Here is a 27280-nt window from a genome sequence, read left to right on the forward strand (position 1 = left end):
CATGGCAGACACGCCCACAAGGACACAAATTTCTTTCTTTAAACAATTAAAATAAACCATTATGGTTACCAGGCTCATTTTGCTGGTCCTATTAATGAATTGTGACTGATGTGAATTAAAAGCTTCTCCTTCTCTGTAGATGCTGAGTGAAAGTGATCGTTTTTGTCATTGTGACATGGGGAGCACAGGTCCGTAGCTCAGGTTTACATCCAGAGTAGTTACAGGGACAGTCCCCCCCTGGAGACACTCAGGGTTAAGTGTCTTGCTCAGGGACATGATGGTAGGGGTTTGAACCTGGGTCTTCTGGTCCATAGGCGATTGTGTTACCCCCTAGGCTACTAAGTGTCCTGCTGAGGGACTTTGTGCTCTTCTTTGCTCTTCGGGTGTCGCATCCACTCGGTATCAGTCGTGACGCCGAGCTCCGGTCCGGATGGTCGTATCCCGGACGGCCGCCAGGTGGCCGCCGCGCTCTTCCCGCATTGTTCGGAGGTGAAGGGATGAGGGGATAAAAGCACCTGGTCCCCGACCCGCTGTCCTCCTCATCCTCCTCATCCTCCTCATCCTCGTCGCCGCCGCCGCCGGCTGCCGTGAAGGTACCGATCCGCTCCGGAGCGCGGAGATAGAGTGTGTGTGTGTGTGTGTGTGTGTGTGTGTGTGCGCGTGTGTGTGTGTGTGTGTGTGTGTGCGTGTGTGTGTGTGTGTGTGTGTCCTGGTCACTTCTCATGCAGAGCGCGTCGCAGCGGAGCTGCTGTGCTGCGCAGCTCGGTGTCTGGCTGTGTGTTTTATTACAGAGACCCTGACGGTGTGTGTGTGTGTGTGTGTGTGTGTGTGTGTGGTTGAACTCGGACTGACACCTGCTCTCCAGCCCTCCCGGGATCCGGGTTTCCGAGCCTGGACGGGCCGGGCCATGCTGTAGACATGGCTTCGCTTTACCAGAGATTCACCGGGAAGATCAACACCGGCAAGTCCTTCCCGCACCCGCCCGAGGCCAGCCGCCTGCTGGCCGGACCCGGCACCGACGAGGAGAAAGCCCCGGTCCGGGTCCGGTACCGCCAGAAGAGCGCCTGCGAGGACGAGGACGTAAGAACCCGTTTCAACTTCTGGTTCTGTCGGAAAAACTTATATTCATGCGGCATAATTCATCCACTTGGCTACCTGGAGGTGTTCCAGTCTGTGGAATATCGCCATTTAAACTCTTTTTCTTGTGTGTGTGTGTGTGTGTGTGTGTGTGCGGGTTTTAACGTGACCTTCGCGGTCGTGACGTCACGCCGTCGTCCGAACCGAACTTCAGCACCACGGACAGCGGAGCCGCTCCTTCAGCCTGTAGCCCTGCAGGTTTAAAGCTCATTAATAATTATGCAGCGAGGAAACGCCTTCATTTGGACCAACAGTTAAACGATGATGATTAGACGCTTAATTACAGTTTATTAACGATGGAGAAATTATCAACTGTCGCCCACGCCGAACCAATTAACTGCTCTCAATTAAGACTTCATGTCTTTATTTTATCATTACGGTTAAAACCAGGAAAGTGAGGGCGCCGTGCGTCTCCTCGCCCTGACTTGAGGTGACATTTGGGGTCCACAGGCGGTGTGTGAATGTGACTCTCTTTTGTCAGATGGCTTTTCTCTGCCACCCGCAGACGTGCCACAATCCGACCCAGCGTGCAAAAGGCCACGTGGCTGAGATGAGTCACCGCGTTCTGCTGGATCCGACAGAAATGACATCGTTCGCATGTAGAACACGAGGCGCCGGTGACATCGTGTCACCACTGCGATGAGGAAGGCCATCAACAGACGCGCGGCTTGGTGGCGTTTATGACGCTGTGTGGTAACTGTGAAGTCGCCTTCTGAGAGAAGGCTTGATAGGACCCTCGTCTACGATGCGGAAACGTGTAGAACGTGTGCTGAGTAAGTGGCTGCAGGCCCACATGAACATCTCAGCACCCGTTCCGGAGGACTGACACACTGCTGGTGGTGTTCCTGCTTTCTATTTTTACAGCGTTTCATGTGTCTTCAGAAACGTTCAGGCTGCTTTGTCTCCTCCAGACGCAGCGTTGGCAGGTTAGATATTTTGGGAAAATCCGGCTTGCAGACAGTGTTTGTCATGGAACGCGCTGACTGGTGGCTTTTTTGTGGGTTTTGGGGACTTTAGTTAAGTACGAGACACTGTTTGCTGTCTGGCTCAGAAGCTTCTGAATAAAAGGAAACATCACAGAGAGTCTGAATATAAACTTTTCTGCTTTTGCTGCTTATTTGTTGTTGTATTAATATGTCCAATATTGTGGCTCATTCTAAAGGGACACATGACACCAAAATGTGACTTTGACAGATGATTTAACATTAATACGAGTTCCCCGAGCCTGTCTGTGGTCCTGCAGTAGCTAGAAATGGCAATGGGTGTAAATAGTGTTTGGTTGTTCTGCTTCAGCTCAGATGATCTGGAATTTGTCCCCTTATGACGTCATAAGGGGAAAGGTTACCTCCCTTTTCTCATCTTATTTTCCACCCCTCCCCTAAAACATTATCTCCACCGACCGTCATGGCTTCCATATATGTGAAGCATTACAGTTGCTCAGTGATTAGATGTAAAAATGAACACAAATTTATTTTTACGTTTCGTTACGCGAGACTCTGACGAACCAGCAGGTTCATTTTCTCTTTCTGGAAAAACGTCTGTGGTTGGTGGATGGTGTTGCTGACATCATTTCCCCTCTACATCTATAGGCCGCTCTCCTCCTCATCCCGCCTCTCTCCTCCTCATTAGCATTTAAAGCTACAGACGGTGAAGCGGTGCATCCTGGGAAATCTCATTGGGGGACTGGATCAACGTGGCTGTAATTCTGCACCACGGCTGGATTTCAGATACAGAATTAGGGGACAAATAAGATTGATATAAAAGCAAAAATGTCAGGGGACCTTTAAACATCCTGGCGATGCAATCGTGTCGTGATTGATCTGTTCTGTAGGGGTGTAGAGAGCGAAGGTGAAGGAAAGTGCCGCGCCTTCCTAATGGCTTGTGCTTCAGTAAAATTGAAATTTGTGGACGAGGTGTGGCGGTTCCCAGCCTGACTGGGTGCGAGGGGAGGACAGGCGAATGCCTGATTTAAGCCCCATCTGTCGCCCTGTATTCTCTCTCTCACACACACACACACACACACACACAGACAGTGATAAGTGTGTTCTTGGCTCTTCCCTCTCCTGATCTGCAGGAGGAGCGGAGAGGTGAAGGAGTCGTCGCCGACCCCCAGACAACTTCCATAGTGAGGAGGAGTTGAATTAGTCTTCCGCGGTTAATAGCGTTATGCGCTGCTAATAAAGCCCGAGGCCTTCTTGTTGGAACACTTTGTCATTTCTACTAGATAAAGTGACACATGCCCACTACTGAATTGAATTTGCTAACGTCTTTGGCCATTTCCGGTTAAATAACGTGAGTTTTGACCTGTACCTGGCCTTTCGGCAACAACAGCAACATTCATTTCTTATGTAGCCCGTCTGAACGGGCGTCAACAGGCCCTGCAGGAGAGAGAGAAACCGAGAGGAAGAAACCGCGGGATGGAGTGATACGGAGAGGGTAGAGTGTTAGAGAGAGCGGGAGAGTGGGAGAGTGGTAGAGAGTGGGAGAGGGTAGAGTTGTAGAGTGGTAGAGAGTGGGAGAGGGTAGAGTGGTAGAGAGCGGGAGAGGGTAGAGTTGTAGAGTGGTAGAGAGTGGGAGAGGGTAGAGTGGTAGAGAGTGGGAGAGGGTAGAGTTGTAGAGTGGTAGAGAGTGGGAGGGGCGGGTAGGTGGGTAGACTGGTAGAGGTAGAGTGGGAGAGGGATAGAGTGGTAGAGAGTGGGGAGGGTTTCGAGGGTAGCGTGGTAGAGAGTGGGAGAGGGTGTTAGATTTGTAGAGTGGTAGAGAGTGGAGAGGGTTAGAGTGGTAGAGAGCGGCGAAGAGGGTATTTAGAGTTGTAGAGTGGTAAGAGAGTGGGAGAGGGTAGAGTTGTTACGCGAGCGGGAGAGGGGTATTCGGAGTGTGTCGAGAGTTGGAGAGGGTTAGAGTGGTAGAGAGTGGGAGAGGGTTGTAGAGTGGTAGAGAGTGGGAGAGGGTAGAGTGGTAGAGAGTGGGAGAGGGTAGAGTGGTAGAGAGCGGGAGAGGGTAGAGTTGTAGAGAGTGGGAGAGGGTAGAGTGGTAGAGAGTGGGAGAGGGTAGAGTGGTAGAGAGTGGGAGAGGGTAGAGTGGTAGAGAGTGGGAGAGGGTAGAGTGGTAGAGAGTGGGAGAGGGTAGAGTGGTAGAGAGCGGGAGAGTGGGAGAGTCAATCGCGATGTCAGTCTGTGCGATTACATGAATGCAAAAAGGCTGCGATTTAAATGTGACGTGTTAGGTCACATGACTTTCGATTCGGTTCAACGGAGACCTCAGATTTGTGACTCACATAGACATAACGTCAACGTCGCCGCCATATTGCGATAGGCGCTGCTGTGGCGTGAAGCATATACGTGTCTATGGAGAGAAGTGCATAAAAATGCCTCACTCTTGTGCTGCTTGAGGCTGTACAAACCGCTGTACGCTCCAAACCAGATCCCGGGGGATTACATTTCATATATTTTTGAATATATTTGGCCATTATAAAATCCCGTTTTATAAGTCTTAACCTTAGCTAAGCTAGGCTAAGATAGTGAAGCTATGCATTCCTGTGTTGATGTCAGCCTCCAAACAACATTTTGGTTAAACGTAAGAACTATAATACGGGATTTTATAATGGTCAAATATAATCAAAACAGTTGTTTAGCCTTACCAGGGTTTGTCGTTCGACAGTAATGTTTTTTAAACTTTTTGAGTGGTAGAGAGCGGGAGAGGGTAGAATGGTAGAGTGCTCAGTGGCACCTCAGTGGCACCTTGGCGGATCGGGATTCGAACCGGCAACCTTCTGATTACGGGGCCGCTTCCTTAACCGCTAGGCCACCACTGACCCAAGTACTGAAGAGGGTAGAGTGGTAGAGTGGTAGAGTGAGCCTGCAGTTGGTGAGAGTGCAGGGTTGGGGGTGATTTGTGCTATATAAATATAAATTTGTCCAACAGGAGAGATCTTGATTATGCCGGCCTAACACAGAAATGTCACAGTCGCATCACCTTGGTGAAGCCACGCCTACTTGCAGCACAAGCCATTAGTTTTGGGGGCGAGAGCACAGAGCGCACGGCAGGGTTTATAATAACAAGGCCAATTATTAAAAATAATAAGGCCTTAAATATCATTAAAAATGACTATTAATCCTTAAGTTGAGAGTTTAAAGGTGATAAAAATACTGCAGACCCAGTGAATAAAATAAGACAATCCGTCCGTCCACTGAGCACCGCACACGGAACTGACCAGGGAAATCCTGGAGGGACTGCATGACAAAATATGAACAAGCATATTTTCTGACAATATTCATAATGTAAGATGAATACAGACAATCCTGATAATACATACAGGGTGGTAGTAGCCTAGTGGGTAGCACACTCACCTATGAACCTGAAGACCCAGGTTCACTGGCCTTATGGGTGTGACAAAGTCCACTGTGAGTAGAATTGGCCAGATATTGTTTTATCTGCTATACGGTTATGTCATATGTTGATGTATCTGCTGCAGCGCCTTTGCAATGGACACATGTTACCCTTAAAAAACAGTAACATTTAAATTTACTTATCAAATTATATACCGCAATATATATCAATATGGTTCAATATGAATTTTGTGCCATATCACACAGGCCTAATTATAATGCTACCGGTCCGTTTGAAGATCCCTGCAGTTGTAGCCTTTTTACGGTGTTGGTGGCTGTGGTGACCTTTCATGCTGGGTCGTCTCGTCAGCAGCTCGATATCAGGAACCAGGATCTAGAGCAGCTCGGAGAGAAATAGATAGAAATAGAACTCGGGTTGTTGGGACTGAGTGGTTATGGTAGATGGTGGTTTATCTAGGACAGCCGAGGTGAGATGAGCATCACAGTACGTGAAGTTTGAACTGTTATAGAATGCTTGGCTGAAAAGTTGGGTTTAAGTATCGAGGAGGAACATTAGCAGGACGTCTGATGCTCGTTCCAGTAAGAGCCCGGAGTCTGGTGGGTGGGCGGTACTCCGTTAACAAGTCGCCCAGGTCATCAGGGACCAGTCTATGCTGAGCTTTGTATGTTAATAAAAGAAGTTTATAGTCCAATGTGAAATTTTACCGGTAGCCAATGCAGTGCGGACAGAATCGGTGTGATGCTTTCAGACCTTCTCGATCCGGTTGGGATTCTTGCCGTGGCATTTTGAGCTGGCCGGGCTTCTGGACATTATAAATGCATGTAGCGGCTTTTCTGCCTCATGCCTGGAGAGTGTTTGTCGTATCTTTGGTCTTACAAATGTTGCTTATCAGTTTTTTTTATGATTCCCAGGTACATATGATGGTAGGGAGAGGCCAGCTTTACGTCCAAGTAACAATATTTTGACCTTTTTCATGTTTAGCATGAGGAGGTTGTGGTTCATCCATATCGATGTCTTCACCGCATCTGGTGGCGATGTGTAGTGGTGTGCCATCGGCATAACAGTGTTAGTTGAGTTCATGTGAAGGTGGGGCCGTCATGGCGGCCGTCTGGCTGCGACTGCGCAGTGGCGGGGGCCGCTCCCCCTTGGTTGCCATGGTTGCCGGGGTTGGGAGGGTGAGGCGGGATTCGGTGCTGCCTGTTGATCGTGTGTTCATCCCTGCCTGGGATTACTGGAAAAGATTAACGCTCTGATTTGCCACGAAATTACAAAGCGCTTTGTGTTTCTTGATTAAGAATTTCGTAGTCAGTGGCCATTTTTTATTCTGTGCTGAATAGACTTCCTAATAAAAAATGTGATTATAAATCCTGTATAATTCAGAGAAGGATGCAATAATTATTAATGCATTTTTAATGCAGTGGAATTGATGAAGGAATTTGGATCCTTGTACTTAGGTCATACTGTAATATTTGTATCATGAGGAATTAAAAATGGGACCCCGGAGCCCCACACAGAATCAGTCATCATGGAGCCCATAATCATGTAAACAGTCACCCTGTTGCTTGTTCTACACTGTGGAGACCTGCCCACAATTCTGTCAGCAGACCATCCATTGGCTGTCAGTTATCCCAGAACTCCGCCCACAACCGACCATCAGTTATCCCAGAACTCCGCCCACAAGCTTACCAGCTGTCTCTTGCCCAGCTGCTGGACTCCTCATGGAGTTCATAAAAAGCTCCTCCCCGACCGCTGCAGACAAATGAAGGAATAATCATACCTTGATTATTAAAGGGAATGTTCCCATATTAAATGAAATTAAACGGAAAATGGAAAATGATTCGATCATGTAAGAATAATGTGAACTAGCTTTATATTTATGGTTTGAAATAATGCGAAGTAATTAGGAGAGCCTAAATCACACGAATCACGTGGAACCAATGTGCGTTATTTAATGAAGTAAATCCATGGAATAATATTCTATGAAAACCTGCTCAGTCTCCGTTTGGTGCCTCAGGGTAAAAATAAAGCCCAGTCAGATGCAGACGTGTCCTATCATTTCCTGTAATCCTGTAAAACTAAAGCACGCCAACAGAATCCGACCCTTTTTAAAGGCCGGCCTTCTTACGATCTCTAGACTAAGAGGGAAAGGAAATGGTTGGTAGTAGTCTAGTGGGTAACACACTCACCTACGAACTAGAAGACCCGGGTTCAAACCCCACTTACTACCATCGTGTCCCTGAGCAGGACACTTAACCCCGAGTGTCTCCAGGGGGGGACTGTCCCTGTAACTACTGAGTGTAAGGCGCTCTGGATAAGGACGTCTGGTAAATGCTGTAAATGTGCGATGAAATGAGCGGCAATTTAAACATAACCGCCAGGGACTTTCACCTCCTCAGCATCCATTTCTCTTGCGAGAATTGCAACTCAAATGAACATTCCATTTAAAAAAATGAACATTAAACACAACGAAGATGATAGGTACTATAGACTGGAAGTTCGTGATCACTGATCATTTACCCGAGCCTAGCTGAGCTGAGCCCAACTAAAATGATAGAAATTGAGCTTGGGTCGGGTTCAGGCCAAGATTAACACCTCTAGGGTCAGCTGGTTTCGTAGAAAAGTGTCACCCACACGCCCTGCAGCATGGGCTTGGTCCAGTGCGGTAGTGTGTTCATGAAGAACGTGGATGTGCCGCAGCTTTGGTGGTAATCAATCGGCATGAATATTACCAGCTTTGGAAGGGGGCTGGTCAAGCTGGGCTCTGGACACGCTGCTCTATGACATAACTGCAGCTTACGGCAATTATTTGACTATCGTGGAAGGATTATAGACCTTCAGAAACACTCACAATAATTGGTTCTGAATCTGAAGAGTGTGGCCAAAAGATATAAAAATGCAGAAATAAAACAATACAATAAAAATAGGTGCTGGTTGTGATCTTTTATCTTTATATATAAATGTAATTTCCCTCTGACACACAAACACACACATAAGAGTGTTTTGTAGCGAGATTTATGGACATGAATTTTTAACAGCTCTCATTTATTGCGCCTGGCTTTAAAAAAGCAAGTTGGTTAGTGGTACAGCGTCATTAATGTTACATCTGAGCAGCCCCCTGTACAAAATGCATCTCAGCAGCTTCCATCCCTGCAGAACAGAGAACCTTTTCACTGTATGTGAGTAAATAAATGATTACTGCTGTAAATGGTTGTAATCCATGAATTATTCATTTGCATTTTCCAACGTCTTTCATATTACATATTATTTAGCAATTGTCACCCGCGATATAATTGTGGTTGTAAATGTCTACTAAATTACATATTAAGAAAATGAATGTTTATTAATGTTATTAAGGCTCTAGTGCAGGGTGGACAGCATCGAGAGTTTACATGCTCTCCCTGAGACAAGACAACAGGAAGACCAACAGCGTTGTGAGGACAGGAGGCGGGAGACCCAGCCTGGGATTTGGCGCCGGTGCTTTTTTTAATTCAAATACCCACGGGGACACATGTGACACAGGGCGGAGTTACAGGCACTGTCATTCAGATTCACACCCTGAGCAGTTCACACCTTCAACCTGTTCATCTTACTTTTCATGTGTTCTGCATAACGAAGTGTGTAAAATATGACGCCTGGACTGAAGCATGAAACAGTTTTAAAATCCTGTGAAATGACGTGATAATATGTTTTATGAGTCCTGGCATGGCCAGTAGAGGGCAGTACACACTGCTTTCCACTGACCTCCAGATGAAATCAGCGCCGGGTTCTGCCATTCAAACAAAATTCCGCAAAGCGCCTGTAATTTACAGGTTGGATTTTGTGATAAATATCATAGAATAAAATGGTTATCGAGATACTATCATGCATTTTGCCATTCGTTCTTAGTGTGTCCCACACAGATTTTGTCCCCACGTGCCTCAGATGTCGGTCTCTGTTTCTGCGGAGGGAAACCATGTTGCACTAATGTTGTGTCACGGCGCTGCAGCTTCCTATCGACTCGGAGATGAGACTGTGGCTCCAGAGGGACCAGACAACCGGAATTTTTTCCCTTCTCGGCTGCGGAGGGACAGAAAGGCCGGATGTGATTAATGATATTCCCCGAGGAAGATTCCAGAAACTCATTAGAATTAATCCCCACCGGTCCCTGTGTGCCGTGCAAGTGAATCATTTGTGATCTATAATGTGGACTTCATGCCCCGCTGGTCATTAGACCTTCATTTGTTGGAGTTTTGTCCCAGCAGCTTTAAAAAAAGAAGCAACGCTGCAGCAGGCCCACTTCCAGGCTTCCATTTCTTCTTCTCTGTTGGTGCATTATATTCCACCAGGATGCCACATGCACTTCAGATAACCTGCATGTTGGTGTTGGTAGTGGGCGTGGTCCCACGTTTGTGATGTCCATGTACATAAGGAATTCAGAGAACGGCGGGAAATGGATGGATTCTGAAATGCTACGATGTGGGTCGTGGAACCCATGACTGATGAATTCTTGCTTTTCCTCCCTGACAGCAGACAAGAACGTGATTGTTCTGACGGTTAATTTATCTGTCGCACTTTCATTGTGTAAAGGTGTAGGTAGGGTTTGGTTATTAATTATTATCAAGATATATGTCAATTATAATAATGCATTATAAAGAGTCACCGCTGCCATTCCCAGTTGTGGTCGGAGGGAACGCCATGGGAAACCCAGCCTGCCCTGGTTATTAAGGTTGAGAATTGATCAGCTTGATCAGTAGATCAAGATGCAGCTCTCTGCTTTTGTAAATGTTTGAATGGATGATCATTGATTTAATCGACCATCAGCTGCCTCCTATAAAATCTGGTTAAATATCAAGTTCAGACAAATAACTGCAGACTCAGACAACCTCGTTTCAGATGTTTTTGGATTTTATATGTGGAATAATGCAAGTTAATCTACAAGTTAATCAAAGTATTCTCTAAAGAGGAAGGAAAATACTGCTGTTCTGACCTCGAGCAGAACCTCATTCCACCACCGAGGGGCCAAGACGGAGAAGAGTCTAGACGGGCGTCTTCCTTTTACCTTCAGAGATGGAGGGACCAGGCGAGCAGTACTGGAGGGTGGTAGTAGCCTAGCGGATAACAAGGCAGTTGTTGTGAAGCAACCTCAGTCCAAAGACACTTACAGCACAGAGAAACGAGTTCGGCTCGTGAGTTTGCAGTGTTTCGGCGCATGCTCTGGCGCCCTCTGGCATGACTGCAGTGGAAGATGCAGCAGGGCGAGTTGGATGAGAATATGTTGTGGAGTTTTTAAGGGTTGTGAGCAGAGGTTTCCAGGGTTGCTTTGTACAAAGTAGATGTTGCAGAGGGGGGTAGTGGAGAGGTTGCGTGGGAGAAGGTCCGAGTCAAGCTGTGACTTCTTATATTTCCTCTCCGCTGCTCTTAGTTCCCTTTGTCTGCTGCGCTACGTCTCAGGTAGCCAGGGAGCAGGGGCAGAACTCCGTTTGGGTTTGGAAGAGATGATCCATAGAAAGGGAACGCAGAGGAGAGCGTTCAGAGCGGGCATTTACAGCAGTACGGGAAAGAAGGAGCCAGGCGTAGATAGATATGAAAGATATGAAAAAGTGCAGAAGATACAGTTGAAGGTGAGACCGAGTTCATGGTGAAGGAATGATGGACGGTAGAGTCTAGGATCCGATTGGTAGAGTGAGGGTGAAGGACACAGAGTGGTGGTCAGAAGAACGGACAACTGAAGACTAGGTCCAGGACATTCCCTGCTTGGTGTGCAGAAGAGCTGCTGCTGTTGATATGATAAAAGAGGTGTGTGTGTGTGTGTGTGTCTTGCAGGTTTGTGTGTGTGTGTCACTTTACCATCAGTCTGTCAGCCACCAATCACATCTTCCTGCTCTACCTTGCAGTGTCACATTTACCTCCAGGTGTCCAGCCTGCCCCCATGGAGCGTTTCACAATGAAACACACACACACACACACACACACACATACATACATTCTCACAGCAGATAATACATATGCTACATGTTCACACATCAACCGGAGTTTAATAAAGAGCAATTCCCTTGAGCAACACCCCAGTTTTATTATGTTTCTCTTTCCCTCTCACACACACACACACACACACACACACAGGGCCTGTGTTGAAGTGGTCCACTGGCTGGTTTTGTGCTGATGTCTTGTTTGCCATCAGGATCAGATGCACTTAAAGCTGCTCTGCGCCTCATCCATTAAACACACACACAGACGATGAAGCTCAGTAACATCTCTATTACACACTCACACACTCTTCAGATCCAGCGTCCAGACCGTGGTGATGCAGACCAGAAAGTTGTCCAGACTGCAGAGGCTGTGGAGGGTAAGCCGGCTTTGTGTTGCGTAGACGGGTGTGTTTGTCGCTTTCTTATCGCAGATCTGTGTGTGTTAAAAGTGGCCATTCTGAGGACCTGCGGGTGAAGGTCCTTCTGAAGGTCCCGCAGCTAATGGCAGGTTTGATGATCCCAGGCGGATTCTGTCACGTGAAATACCTGTAAATGTGGAGACTAGAAAAATCTTCACGTATCCAGCGTGTAACATAATTCAATTGTTTTAGTTCAAATTCAGGATTAAAATCCTTGGTTTACATGGAACATTTGTGCTGCTGAGCTTTTCGGATTTCCTGCTATGACAATAAAAGTACGCAACTGGTCTAAGATCGTGCCAGATTGCCAACATTTTAATCCCGGTGAACCGGTAAAGCTTGGATTTTTCAAGAAAAACGTCATGGATGCCGCCGCATTCAAATGTTGGCAATCTGACGCTAAAATGCGTATTTAATCACACGCAGAATGGACAGTATGAACTGTGGTGAAGCGCCATACCGTCTCGTCTTTGTTGCAGTGTATTAGTGGACGTATTTGGTTTTCTTAATGCACGCCATGGATTATTTAATACAAACCTCAACGCGCGCAGTCAGCAGTTTCAAACACGCAGTAATGCATCAAATCTCGGTACTCAACTCGTCAATCAAACGCATTTTCAATATGCCAACTCATACGTACAAATAATTACTGATTTAAAAATGTGTTTTTTTCCTATTAATTGCACATTTGACAACTTTGTTTATGATTCATTGTAATGAATTCTAAATTCTAAAGCTTGCAATGATGTTTAATTCGATTACGTGGGAAAGAGAGTCACGCCCAAACGTTCCGAATCAAATTTACGTGCAATTTACCCCAAAATCAATTACAAATTAGTCATGTTTATTGCTGGTACAGTACTCCTGTACTCCAGACATGCCCACCATCACTCGTTGACGCGTTTTTTGATTTAGCCAAGCCATTACCACGTTTTGACTGCTGTAATTAATATGCAGTATTTAATGAATGTTCGTAATGGGAATATGACAGTCGATCAGTATACATCCGTGACACTCCCAGCTCTGCATTCCTCCTCCTGTTTGCTTCTCTCTCTCGCTCTCTCCTCTCGTTTCTTGGTGCAGATTAACTTGTCGTGGTTTTTCCCGTCAGCTGGAACCCTGCGGAGGCGGAGCATGACTCAAGTTCATCTGACTCGGCCTGGGGGACTCAGTAAAGAGTTGCATATAATTATTCCTCTAAAGAATAAATTATCGGTTGATGATGATGATGATGTTATTAAAATATTTTTGTAATAAATAAACTTAATTATCGAGGAGGCGCCGAAGCTCGACATTTTGATAGCAATGACATTTATTAACCAGAAGGATTAAACCCAGCAGCAGGTGATTGGCCGCTGGGCGTGGCTCAGTTCGGCGTCCTTCTTTTCCTGGCGATGAAGCCGCTTCGTCTCGGTTCTGTCGGTTCATTTCTGTAGGATTCCAAGATGATAAGTAGCACAAATCAGAACATTTTCATGTTAACTGCAACCAAGCAACATTTTTAGATGGAAATGAAGAGCCATAATATGTTACAGCTTTTTAAATCGTGGTAAATTGTGGTAAAACACAAACATTTCAAACTTCATCTGGTGACCCGGAGAAGCTCTTGCTGGTTCTTGCTGGTTCTCCGCGGGCGATTTGCTCCACATCCATGGTCTCCTTCTGCTGCTGTGAGTGTCCATGTGTGTATGTCCTAGAGGGGGCATTGTTCCGTCACAGGTCACCATTACTCCCAGACACCTGAAGTCCCCGCGCTCTTTCAGAACTCTTCATGACTTCTTTCTATTGACGTCTGTGTGTTGGACTGCGCTGTCCATCATTTTCTACGTCTGTAGACCTGGACTCTGACGCCACCTTCCAGTACGGATGCTCTGTTGATTATTTACAAGGACACGCTGCATGGGGACCTGACCTGAGATCCAGAAGTCACCTTGAGGTCCGGGCCCTCAACTGTGAGCAGAAGTAGACGATGCCCAGAGGCTCGCGCTGATATGTGCTAATTAGTGTGAGTAGATTAGGACGCGCCATCATGGCGGCAATGTCATTACTGGCCAGCTGGACGAGTGCCGGGGTGAGAGAGGACACGTGGTAATGTGTCTTTGGGTCACCAGTGTACCCAGCCACGCGTGTCAGCTGACCACTGAAGATATAATAGAAATGATGGATAAAAGGTGGAATTCTGGGATTTAGCAGTGGTGGACTAGCATGTTCAAATGCCACTGATGTCCCCTGGATGTCCCCACACACTGCTCACCAAGGGTGATGGTTAAATACAAAGGACACGTTTCACCGTGTCACCGTGTGCTGCGCTGCAGTGTCTCACAAAAACAATTACTTTCATTTAAATTTGAACCCTAATATGAGAACTTGCCATTCAATAAAGTGTGTAAAAGTTGTGTAAAAATAATTACTTTTTGGAACTAGACACTGAAGACTAACAAGTCTTTATGGGTTCATTTTTTTCATGCCTATTCGTTTCCAGCTAAAAATGTTGCTATTTCATTGCAATTATGAAAAAAATAATTGCATGTTGTGTTAGAAGGCAGCAGAATTCCCATCATGCCCTGGATATTAAATCTGAAAAATGAATAGAGCCGTGTCTCATTTGTCTTTCGCAAGGTCCCCTTCTTGCTTTGTCTTTAAAGATCCTTTTGAGAGCATCCTTGGCGAATGTAAATGAGTATCGTGTTTGCATGATAATGTCGAATCGTGACGCTGACGCTGCTGTGCTGTTGGTGACTGTTGAGCTGATACTGAGATCAAGATTTCGTCTCTGAGAAGTGCATGATGGGAGCTCCAGTGCCCGTGATGCTTGTGGAGCTCGGGATTCACTAGAGGGCAGTAGACAGCAATCTTTCCCGCCTTGGCTCCCTATTTGTCCATAAACACTCGTCCTGAATGAGTTCTGTTCTAATGAATTATGAGTGGATAAATAATTCATATAACTAGTCTTTTCTCGCATAATTATGGCTTAGCAATGTTAGCATGGAAAATGCTATTCTATACCCCACAGGTTTCAAAGTGGCCCGTCCTTCTGCAACTTCTGGACGTCACATGTGGACTTTTGTCCCTTTCACCTAGAAAACACTTGAATTTTTGGAACACTGTCCCACAATCTCCATTGCAGACCATCCCAGCTCTGTGTTGTCCAATATGTCAAGTTCTTCCAGACCAAACTGGGAAAACCAGGCCTTCCAGAGAAGGTCCATGTGACTGAAACAGGGACTCAGGACGCGTCGGCGAGTTTAACGTTGTGTTGGATTGTAACGGGTCATTAATGTTGTGACTAATTTCTTATTATTTAGGGGTTTCAAAAGCTTTTTACTGCCATTCAGTATTATAATATTGTTATTAGGGACATTATGGTTATTATCTCAGGGCGCCTTCACACCTTAGTTTGTTTGCTTTGGTGCGAATCTGTCGGTGAGTGTGTAACGTTGCATCATTTTCGTCTTGGTTTGTCCCCTTTCGCTTTTAATCAGGCGAGAACCTTCTCTCTGCTGATTGGTCGGATGCATCGCCGCGGGAACAGCGAAAGTAAATACAGGAAGCAGAGCTGCTGTTGTGGACCGTGCTTGCGTGAAATTGGAAGTAAATTTAGGCGGGTTGGCTGTTGCCCTGGTGATTTTATATTATTTTAGATGCATTTACCTACAGGCACTATTTTCAACATGTACAGAGAACCATCTACTTATCTACAGTGGAGTGAAGTGGTCGTCATTGTGATACACAGCAGCACAGCACACGGGGCACACAGGGAAATGTGTCCTCTGCATTTAACCCATCACCCTTGGTGAGCAGTGGGTGCCCGGGGAGCAGCGTGTGGGGACGGGACCTTCATCAAGGGGACCTCAGTGGCACCTCGGCGGATCAGGATTCAAACCGGCAACCTTCTGATTACGGGGTCGCTTCCTTAACCGCTAGGCCCCCACTGGCCCTATTATGTAAATCTTGACAGCACCTTTGACCGTACACTGGCAAACAAGCGCCAAGTTCTGTGCTTAGTGGCTCAAATGTGGGTTCTTCTGCTCTCTTGTCCAACTTCATTTGAACTTCGAATGACATTTTTCAGCACCGATGGCCGCTGCTCTTGGACCTAAGTGAGACGCGGGGGAATTTGATCAGGCCTTCCTGCCAAATGCCATTCAGCTGGAATTACAGCTGCTGCGGCGAGGAGGAAGGAAGACGTTGTGAACGTTGTGTTTGAGTGCAGTTGAGGGCCGTGGCGCTTGGTTCCATGTCCGACGCGGCTGAGGAGGAAACCAGGCTGGATGGTGCTGAGCGGAAAGTAAACAGGATCTGTTTGGTTTTCCAGCAGCCTGAGCCATCGTCCCGACAGCCGGTCCATCCTGACAGCGAGACGCTCCTCTCACGCTTAAACGCTGCCAAGCGTTCTGGTGGCCCGAACAGAAATAGCTGCCATCTGTTTCCCCGCGTCTCCCTTTTAAATCTGTCGCAGAGTTTCCATAAATGTCTGAATGTCTAATTAAGCATTTGAAAATCGGCGGCGTTTCTCTCCGGTTTGCGTTCTAATTGTCCATCGGCGCCGCGCCTGTCAGAATCCCATCCTGAGTTGTTCCTGCACGCAGGGACCTTACATTCAGCCACTTGCAGCCAATCGGCTCTCGTTACCTTGGCAACGCCTGCTGTCCAGAAGGGTGGGGAAAAGGTGTGAGATATTAAAAGAAATTAAGACCCAATTAGCTCACACAAATGAGCACAGCTTATTGAATTACTTCCTCTGGTACAGTATAATCACGTGTAATGAGTGCTTATCTGCATTCGTTCTGCAGCTTCAGATCCATAAGCCGCCATTCTGCCGCCATTCTGCCACAAGTGATTGCCATTGTGAGACACTGCAGCACAGCACAGAGTGCACACAGTGAAACGTGTCCTCTGCATTTAACCATCACCCTTGGGCACCATGACAGGCGCCCAGGGAGCAGTGTGTGGGGACGGGACCTCCATCAAGGGGACCTCAATGGCACCTTGGCAGATTATGGGGCCACTTCCTTAACCGCTAGGCCACCACCGCCCCACTCAGACCCCCCTTCTCAGCTCGTTGCCCTCATGAATTGGCTCTCGCAGCGAGGAGGCATGTGCCAACCTTGCCGGATTTAATTCCACTTGCACCTCTGTTTGTTTGCGCTGCTTTTAGAGCTCCTGGAGTCTGTGTTTGCCGAGAAGGAGGATCAACATGACATGACAGGCCAGGGAGAAGCTGTGTGTGTCTGGAGAGGTGGAGGTTCTTCATCGTGTCATAAAATACACCCACGTTCCACGCGTTTCTGAACAGTAACCTGATTTGATTCATCGTTCGTTTATCCCTGCGAGTGACGTATTTGGGCGAAGGAGGAGGCTGTGAATGAGACAGTGTCACACAAATGACATAAACACTCACTTAAACAGTAACACATTCGATTTTAGTGGTCACAGGTCAAAGGGCGAGGTTACAGTGGTCCCATATATATGTTCTATTCTCAAAAATATGATATTGCAAGAACACCAAGTGGCCTTGAGGATGGGTGGACGAGAGTCTGCTGAAGGTCAATGCTGGTCAACCCAAACCACCCCGTACACGCTAGTCTACGTGGTATGTGGTGCATGGAGGTGGAAACTGAACAGGATCCGAGACCTTGTCCCCTGCCAGAGAGTGAGCTTGTGCAGACTGGTCACCCACTGTCCCCTTCAGGTGAATTCGGTAGTCTAGGTCTGTATAGTGTGGCAGGGCACACGTTAATTAATCAGTGTCCTTTAATACCAGAATGAGAAACGTCCCTGTGGACGGGTCCCTGCTGTCCATCACAGTCGTTTTACTAATCCAGTCTAATGGTGTCTGGATGGACCAGATTTGAATAACCTGATATTTTTGTCATTTCTAAATTTGGTTGAAAAATTGAAAATTGAAAATTGAAATGTTATAGCCTTTATATTAACCAGAGCCTAGAAAGACCAGAAGAACATATTCCACCCAATCATGGTCTGGTGGCTTGGTCCAGAGAACTTTGTCTCTGAATGCTGGTGCAGAGTGGTTTGGATAGGTAGATTTTTGACCAGTGACCACTAAAAGAGTGACGCATTGTCACCTGGTTGTCACATTCATGCAGTTGGGCACACAGCCGAAACTTGATCAAGGTCATTAATATGAAACCCGCTGCAGAAAGTACACATGTGTGTGTGTGTGTGTGTGTGTGTGTGTGTGTGTGTTCTATATAATGGTGTCTGGATGAACCAGATCTGAATAACCTGATATTTGTGCACTGGAATGTCTTGCGTGTCCTGTTTGAAGTCTTTATGTGTCTTGTCTGTAGAGATGGCACTCATTGTACAATGTGCATATGACAATAAACACAAACGACATTAAGGAGCCGCGTCTTAACCTTCTCCAGACCAGTGGGTATGACGGCGGGGCGTGGCGAGACATCAGAAGTGAGAGACACAAACATATTAATATCAACCCAGTGTTGATATTAATATGTTGTGTGCTACAGTGTTGCACGTGACGATTTTTATGGAGAAAGAGAAGTCTGTCCTTACAGCACGGGGGTAAAAACTGTTCCTGCTGTAATTGTGTGTAGATTATTAATCAGATAGATAATCATTCATAAAAAATAAAAAAACACAGACGTTGTCAGTGGAATATTCCTGCATCTCCCTGGCAGCGTGTGAGGAGAGGAAGATGAGGGTCTGTGCCCGGATAAATACATTTCAATCCGGAAACACAGTCTGATGCTTTATGTCACATGTCACCTGTACATGGCGAGGAGTGGCCACCCCGACAGCAGGCCTGGTGCACAGCCCACGGCAAGCGCTTAGCCACAACCGTCACTGCGCCGTCCGTCTCTCTCTCTCTCTCTCTCGCTCTCTCTCTCCTCACAGCCCTCCCTCTCTACCTCCTCTACCTCCCTCTCTCTCTCCTCTCTCCTCTCACCCTCTACTCTACCTCCCAACCCGTTTCTTCTCTCCCTCTCTCTACCCTCCCTCCCTCTCTCGCTTACCTCCCTCCCTTCCCTCTACCTCAGTCTCTCTCTTCCCTCTCTCTCTCTCTCTCCTCATATCCTCCCTCTACCTCTCTCTCCGCCTCTATCTCCTCTCTCTCTATCTCTCTCTCTCATGCCCCTCTCTACTCCTTCTCTCTCCCTTCTCTCTTACCTCCCTCTCTTACCCTCTCCCTCTCTCCTCTCCCACTCCCTCCCTCTCTCTCCTAGACAATCCCTTCCCTCTCTCTCTCAAACCCCTTATTAATCTCCTCTCTCCTCTCCTCCGGCCTCTCTCTCTCTCTACCTCCCTCCCTCTCTCTCTCTTCCCTCCCTCTCTCCCTCTCTCTCTCTCTCTCTCTCTCTCTCTCCGTCTCTCTCCCTCCTCTGTTAAGCGAGTCTCTCCGCGCGCCGGCTCGCTCTCCCGGTGTCGGGCGGTCGGATCCTCTGCTCTCCGGGCATCATGACTTCAGCGAAGGATCCGAAGGCGTCCGGGAAAGCGGCTCCTCAGCAGCAGGACCAGGTATCGCCATCGTCTCTCCGTGTGCCAGCGTTTATTTACAATCTAAAGACCAGAAAAATCCCTTTCGATTCGGGTTCTGCATTGTTCCCCGTAATGATGTAAAGATCTCACACCACCTGCAACTTCCCGCCGTCTCCTGGCAACCATCACGCCGTTGCCGTTTGAAGTTAGTTTTGAAGCGGGTGTCCTGCAGGTATTCTACATGAAAAGAGGAGGAGGAGGATGATGCCCTGGGGAGATCAGCAGTGGAGGTCACGGTTTGAGTGACACCTGTCAAATCGACATGGCGCCGCATGTCAGGTGGGAGAGGAAGCCATCCAAGCTATCGTGGTAGTGCTAGGTAGTGCCTAGAAGGTAGGGCCGAGGAGGTGGCGCCTAGGAGGTGGCGGGGAGGAGGTAGTGCCTAGAAGGTAGGGCCGAGGAGGTGGCGCCTAGGAGGTGGCGGGGAGGAGGTAGTGCCTAGAAGGTAGGGCTGAGGAGGTAGAGGGGAGGAGGTAGAGGGGAAGAGGTGGCGCCTAGGAGGTGGCGGGGAGGAGGTAGTGCCTAGGAGGTGGCAGCGAGGAGGTAGTGCCTAGAACGTAGGGCCGAGGAGGTGGCGGGGAGGAGGTAGCGCCTAGGAGGTGGCGGCAAGGAGGTAGTGCCTAGAAGGTAGGGCCGAGGAGGTGGCACCTAGGAGGGTGGCGGGGAGGAGGTAGTGCCTAGAAGGTAGGGCCGAGGAGGTGGCGCCTAGGAGGTGGCGGGGAGGAGGTGGCGGGGAGGTGTTGGCGAGGTGTTGGTCGAGGAGGTGGTAGCACCGAGGAGTTTTTTCCTCTGAGTCTCCTGGCAGCATTGTTCCCGGCCCTGTTGGGTGACACTGATTAGGGTTTCAGCCGGAGGAGAACAGAGGGGCCGCGCCGGGGGGCTATTTTCAGAGCGCAAGGCCTGAATTCGGCATGAATTGGACTAATTATTTGTCGTTTTCGAGAACGTGCAGGAGATGAAACCGCTTGCTGGCGCCGCTGTGTAGAAGAAAATGGCCTAATGTAGAGATGCAGTTCTTTTATTCCACCGATTTTCAACCTTGCTGCCAGTAGGAACTTTGGATGTGGCTCACATGCTCGGTTTTAAAAATCCGATCCTGCGTATTTAATCCCCAATATAATCACATAATTCCATAAAATAAATATATGAATTATCTTGCATTAATAACTTATTAATTTTATTTGCCAGCAAAATAATGGCATGTTTAACGTCACTCACCCTCCTGCCCAGTACTTGGTATTTCCCAATCCCTCTTTTTTGAGGGGTGTCAGGCTGTTTTTTTTTAGAGTTTAAACACTTGTTATTGTAAAAACGCTGTTCTGCCGTTTACGCCGCTTTACTGTAAAAAAACAGTATTTTATGCCACTGTTTTAGAAAACAGTTCATCATTAGATCACATTTAACCCCTCAACTCGCAGCCTGGAGTAAATGTGCATGTAACTAGCCTTCAAGATGTTCCTCCCAGCGGCAGGTGGAACCCCAGAACAACCCTGTCTGCCAACGCTGCAGGTCCTCTTCACATCCGGAGAAATTGGGCAGCATGATTAGGGTTTTATCAGATTAAGTTCTGAATATGGATCTTAGCTGGTGCGGCTCTCCTTTCTCTCTGAAGTCTAAAGGCTCAAAGTTTGATAGAATTTGTGTCAAAATAGTTTGTTAGAACTGATTATTACTGTAGTGCTCATTCCATACCACCAAACTTAAATCGGAAAGGACTAATAAATGAATAAAATGTGGAGGAACATGTATGTTTGGGGCCGTGTAGGCCATTGTTCTTCATGGCCATCGTTCAGTTACGCGTCTGGGCTGAAAGCGACGTTCTCCCTGCCGCCGATCTCAGTTGCAGGGCGTCGTTGAAATGTCACCGCCGTTCAGAGGGGTTCTGAAGGGAGGTCAGGGCTGCGGCGGCCGCCTCTCATCGACCCTGGAACGTAGACACACTCTTACCGAATACTAATCCCGAGTCTGAAGGAGGGACAATTAGCCTGTCCAAGCGGGGTTTTTCAACGGGGTGCGGTGCAGTCTGGGCTCTGCTGGTTTCCATGGACACCAAACCAGCGTTGCCCGGCAGCAGCCTGCCGTTCGACGCCTTCCTTAAATGATCATAAATATTAATGTCGCTGATTTTAACTCACCGCTAACATGCACTTTTATTCTTGTACTGATAACTTTGGTACAGATAACTCCATAACTTTTTCTATTTCATAGAGTTCAAAAAATAGTTTTTCTAATGAAGTGCCACGTAAAAGCATGCAGACACCTCATATTTTTACATAAAATCCCATCTAAACTGTTTTATTTGCCTTTAATGTTCGTTTTTGCCAAATTAATTTTATAGAACAGTGACCTTGTAAACTGTAGATCATTAAAAATGTGTTTCAATTAGTCTAAATATCAGGCGATATTTGCATCATTTATGTCTTAACTGTATTAAATAGTCCATTTATGTAACGTAGACTGTGCAGCTACTGTGTTTGGATGTATTTGGATGGGATGGAACTCCTTAACAGAAGAACTAGATGGGAAATATTTAACTTTTATATAATTCTTTGACTGGCCATGTTAAAAAAAACCTCAATATTGATGTATTATTAGTCATTTATGTAAATAGCAATGACCTGACCCTCCTAGAATAAATCTGAGCCCGGTGTAAACGTTGCAGACCTCAGTAAATCTGGTTTACGTCGGCTCGGTGGCCTGATGTCCTCCCACTCACCGCCCCGGAGCAGCATCAGCTCGGCTCTCGTTTCAACCCGGTTCCTCTCGTTTCAGCCGTTCACAACGTTTCTGCAAATATCCTGGCCTGCGAGGCATCTCCAGGGCTTTTTTACAGTGGGAACCATGATTTTTTTACGTTAGAGTACCTTTAACATCTCTGCAGGAAAGTACTCGACTGAAAAGTGCGTTTTGGGGGTTCGTTTTCATCCTGCGGCCATTTGATGCGCTCGGCCCCGAGCCGAACTGTGAAACGGGCCCCTCTTCACCGCCGTGACTCCACGTTGTTGGCTGGGATCACTGAACAGCGTTTTCACACCGTAGACCAGTTTTCCGTCATTCTTACATGATATAAACGAAGAAACAGCTTCAATTCACTAGTTTAAATGACACAAATTATCAGAATGATTTACGTAGAACCAGCTGAAATGACAGTGGGACATGATGCCTGCTAATGGTGTAGCGAGCGTGAGTAAACGGGAAATATTAAAGAGTAATAATCAGAATGATGGCATTTTAATTCCTCCAGAATGAGGCAATAACGTGAGAGAGAGAGAGAGAGCGCGGCCTGTTGCCTCGTCAGGCTCCGCCCATTTCTAATATCGGTGACAGAAATTCATACGCCGAGCAGTCAGTGTTTGTTCTTTCTTGTGTTACGTACACCTTGAGGATGCCTAGCGAACGCGCCCCGTTCTTACGGTGCGATTGTGTCGCCTGTCGGGGTCACGGTGGACCAACCGGTCCTGCTGTTTTACCCCGATGTCCTGCAAGTTCATTAAAACATGTTTTAGAATGATTTTAGAATCAATTTTTTAATAAGTATGATATAATTCAGTTTTACTGAACAGAGGACATCAGCTATTCATGTCCATCAGAGGGATCTTTTCCGTCCATCTTTTATGAATGCTGCGAACGTGTCTTTGTTCCCGTCTTTGTCGGAGCCTCCAGGCATATCTCCAACGTCCTCCTGGTCCTGACTTCCTGAACTAGTTCAAGGTTATTTTCTTCCGGATCTTATTCCAGAACCCGAACGGATTTCTAATTATCGCTCCTCACTGGCCGATGTCACGCTGAGAAGTTCTCTTCCAAGCTGTAAGGTCACAGGTCACAGTTGTTGTTGTTGTCGTGTTTACTTGAATTACGCTCTTTGCTCCGATGTACTGTTACGCTGGATGAAACGGGATTTCAGAGGTTTTAAACACACACACACACACACACACACACAGAAAACTTTTTACGTACAAAGTCAACTTTTTACGTCCGCACAAAAAACAATTTAAAAGAGTCAATAAGCCATTAATGTAATAATTTCTCCTGATCCAGGCTGTGTGTGTGTGTGTGTGTGTGTGAGCTTTGCTTCTAGCGTAACTCGAGCTACAGATCCACCTTCACAGCTGTGAGGAACAAACAGAGTGCGAGACGGAGGTGGAATATCGATTTACCGCCAGCATCGCGTTTATTACACAAGCCTCCACTTCACAGCTTCTTAAAGATACTTTTTATTGTTCTGTTTCCAGGAACATCTGAAACGTTCTGCCTGTACAGTGCGGTGATAATGTTCTGCTGAGGGCTCCTCATTTGATCTGGGATCCTGGATTCAGATCGAATTTGTGTTTTACTTCGCTTCTGAAGGTCGGGACAAGAAACATTGATAGAACATTGTGGGGTCTCTGTGGTTCTAGAACATATGAAGGTTCTAGAAATGTGAGCTGAAAGGTTCTACAGCAAAAGGCAGACAGAAAGGAGCAGTTCTAAATTCTGACCGGCCTTGTATGGTTTAAATTAGAACCCATACTAGGTTCTTGTTGTAATAGCCTGAACATGAAACCATTGACTGGTGAAGCAGGGGTCTAAATCATGAAATACTCGGGGGGAAATTATATTCTTCAACTTCGTACATTATAAAACCACTTTTTATTTAAATATTAAACTGCATCATTCTGTAGTAGTAAAAATGATTTACTACATTTTACATCATTTTAAATGAATACGTTACAACATATTATGAACGAATGTGATGAACATCATGAAATAATTCTAGATGATCTGTTTTGTGCTGATAATGATATGTTGTGGACATGCTGCCCAGGTGGATTGTGGGTAGAGCTGTTGGAGAGGCTCCGGTTGTTCTAATGCCCTGTGCTCCAGCTTCTCATGTTCCGCGGCCTTCGTCCCCCGCCGAGACTCGTGCAGGTGGCCTGATACCCGAACCTGCGCCGCCGCCATGCTTTATTCAGCAGTTACACTCGCTCATTAATTCATGCTGCGGTCACATCTCACCGCTCATCTGCCAAATTGTACCATCGATTATCGATTTTAAACATTTCTCTGATCTGTCTCATGTTTGTCTTGATTGTCTTATAATGAACATGTTACATGCATAACAAAATAGATTATATTTGGGGTGTTTGAAGGTAAAAGGGACTCTTTTAGACTCTTCTCCATCTTGGCCCCTCGGTGGTGGAATGAACTTCCAGCTCAGTCACTGAGCACCTTCACACGGCAGCTCAACACCTTCCTCTTTAGAGAATATTTAGATTAAATTGTAATTTTCTTGTTGTCGAACTTTGTGTACAGAATCTACAACAGAGTGAATAAAATAGATGTATTCATAGTTGGGGTCCTAGTGAACCGGAATGGATCTCTTCATCGATGGTAACTTGAAAGCACGTTGGAAGTCGCTCTGGATAAGGGCGTCTGCCAAATGCCGTAAATGTAAATGTAAATGTAAATGTAAATGTAAATGTAAATGTATTGGCAAGGATCTCACGATACGATACGATTATATCACGATATATCATAATACTGCACATATTGCGATATTCCACAGTTCACTGAAAATGTAAAAACAGCTGAAATACAAGCTGCTGTGATCGGTCTGTCATGTTTGGTGATTTCACTGAAATGCCAAGCAGTAACTCTGTACAGCGCCATCTACTGGAGTGGAGGTTGTAGTTGCACGCTGATTCAATTGGACGAAATATGTATACAAAAATATCAATCTTTCCTTGTATATCCAATACAATATTTTCACATAAAATATTGCTGTATCGTGTTTTTTGGTGAAATAATATTCATCGTTTGATTCATTGTGCATCAGTTTTCAATGTACAATGAATATTTTCCAAGTAGCAGCATTGGTCCACAGTTTAAAGACCTGGTGGAAATATCATCTCATCATTAAATCCATCATGAACATGAACATGAATTGCGGTAAATTGCAGTGGTGCTTTATGAAATATGAGTCCACTGCTGTTTTCCTCGGTGAAGTCTGGGCGGACTGCGTACTTGATGCCACTTTTATTATTATTATCCAGCGAAAGGTCGGCGTTGCGGCGCGGTTTCGTCATTCACCGTGTCCCACACACACCTGCCTGTCTTCAATGCCATCTTGTGTTTACTGCAACGCTGTCCATCTCGTCCTCTCGCCACTGGAACATTCCATGTCAGGACAAGTGTCCCCAGTCCAGCTCTCATCAGAAAAAAAAAAATCAAATCTGTCATAGAGAATAAAATAAAAATCTGCTGACAGGGAGGGTTTCACCTCCCCACCGGCTCTCCTCCACCGTGGAGAGGATTCATTTCACGCCTCGCAGCGGGGAGCAAACTCAGCCCTGCACGGCTGGAGACAGACAGACACACGGAAACATCTGACCCCAGCAGACAAAAGGGCTTTCGTTTCGTTTCACATGGAAACACGCGCTTTCGCGTCCTGCTTTTCACTGTTTGAATGGACTGATTCTATGTAGATTATCCAGAAGAACCATCCTGCTTCCAACAAGTGCTTCAGACACCAGCAGATGAGCAGGGAAGAGGACACTGAAATGCTGCCATCCACTGCCTCGCCACCTCCATCACTGCCACGTTCTCTGTCACGTTCTCAGCTCTATTAATATTCGCTGATGGCTCCCTCGCGTTTGTTCATCGAGTCATGGATGCCAGAGATTAGCATTGTTGGAACACGGTGAAGGTGGAATTCATCACATGGCAAAAATATTGAAATGCTTCACTTGTAATATTTGAATCCCATTTCCAGGGTCACACTTATCAGCCGTAACATTACAACCACCCACATGGTCCAGTTCTGATGCTCTTGTTCTTGGCTTTTGTTGGTGTGCATGGGTCAGCATGATCACCCCGTGTCAAGGGAACGTGGAATCAGGTGGTTCCGTTCATAAACCTCTTACTCAGAATCCCTCAGAATCATCTCCTACCTGAGAATCCCACTTCTCCCAAACCATCTCTTCAACCCTTCTCAAAGCCTCAAACTGTGTCAAACAGCACAGGCCATCCTGCAATTCCCACGTTCAGCCTCACAGTCCAGCCACACTCAAAATGTTCTCCGAATGGCTTCTTCGGGTATTTAAAACATTTGCTTTGCATTCATTTTGATTGTTTTAGCGCAGAAGAAAGTAACGCTGGAATAAAGAGGTCAGCTTGAGACACAATAAAATCTGTGTAACAAGATTTTTTTATTCAAATTCTGCAAGACCTTCCTCATCTGGTGAAAATTACAAACGAGAAAGCTTTTCCAAAGTTGTGCTTTTGTAAAAAAAATTATAAAATAAAAACACACATATATATATATATTTGTAATTACTTTGGTAAATGTTCTCCGCTGGATTAGTGTACTTAATGAACAAACAGCGTTGCATTATGGGAAGTTGTGTGTGTTGAATGACACTAAAACAGCACGACAGATGCCAGGTGGGCCACTACCGCTTTCCTTTATGGCTTTGTTTCGTCTGTTGCCGTGGTAACGGAGCCAGCGGCAGGTGAACAAGCCCCTCGAGCGTAATGAGCCTCTTTCATCCTTTTTAATAAGTAAACACTCTGTTCTCATTTACTGTACCTATCTGTGGACTTCATCTGAGCTGCACCTTCTCCTTTTGTTATTTCAGTCCACGGGCATCTTCATTTCTTCCGTTCTGCCTCGGATCTGGAAATGAAGGCAAGAATCTGGCTTTATTTTCCCGGATCTTGAGGCTTTCTGAAGAGTCCAGGCAGAATGAAGAAATCATGAACGAATGTACTTTAGTTTTGATGATTTTTGATTGGTGGTTTATTGCTGTTATATCCAGAGATGGACTTGCCAAGTTCTTTGTAGGTTCTGCCCACAGGAGCTGCTATGAAATGTTCTCCAGTGGGGTGGTGAAAGTGAACAAACATGCCTCAGTGTCCCTGAAAACG

The 27280-nt window shown here is 46.4% G+C and overlaps 1 protein-coding gene across 3 annotated transcripts in view; it reads left to right on the plus strand.

The window, feature by feature from the left end:
* Positions 1–27280, plus strand: part of dpp6b (dipeptidyl-peptidase 6b) — a 74141-nt gene that overhangs the window by 21343 nt on the left and 25518 nt on the right. The window contains exons 1-2 of one of the 3 annotated variants that reach the window (XM_028976128.1): positions 448–593; positions 866–1080. The exons of 1 other annotated variant lie outside the window; for it this stretch is intronic. In XM_028976128.1, the coding sequence (XP_028831961.1) occupies positions 919–1080 (162 nt within the window). In that variant the 5' untranslated portion in view covers positions 448–593; positions 866–918. Of the gene's footprint in view, positions 1–447; positions 594–865; positions 1081–19143; positions 19355–27280 lie in introns of those variants that run through there. One more of the 3 variants, XM_028976129.1, reaches the window with a different exon arrangement.

The sequence above is a fragment of the Denticeps clupeoides genome, chromosome 4 (genome assembly GCF_900700375.1).
Source record: "Denticeps clupeoides chromosome 4, fDenClu1.1, whole genome shotgun sequence".
NCBI classification, from domain to species: domain Eukaryota; kingdom Metazoa; phylum Chordata; class Actinopteri; order Clupeiformes; family Denticipitidae; genus Denticeps; species Denticeps clupeoides.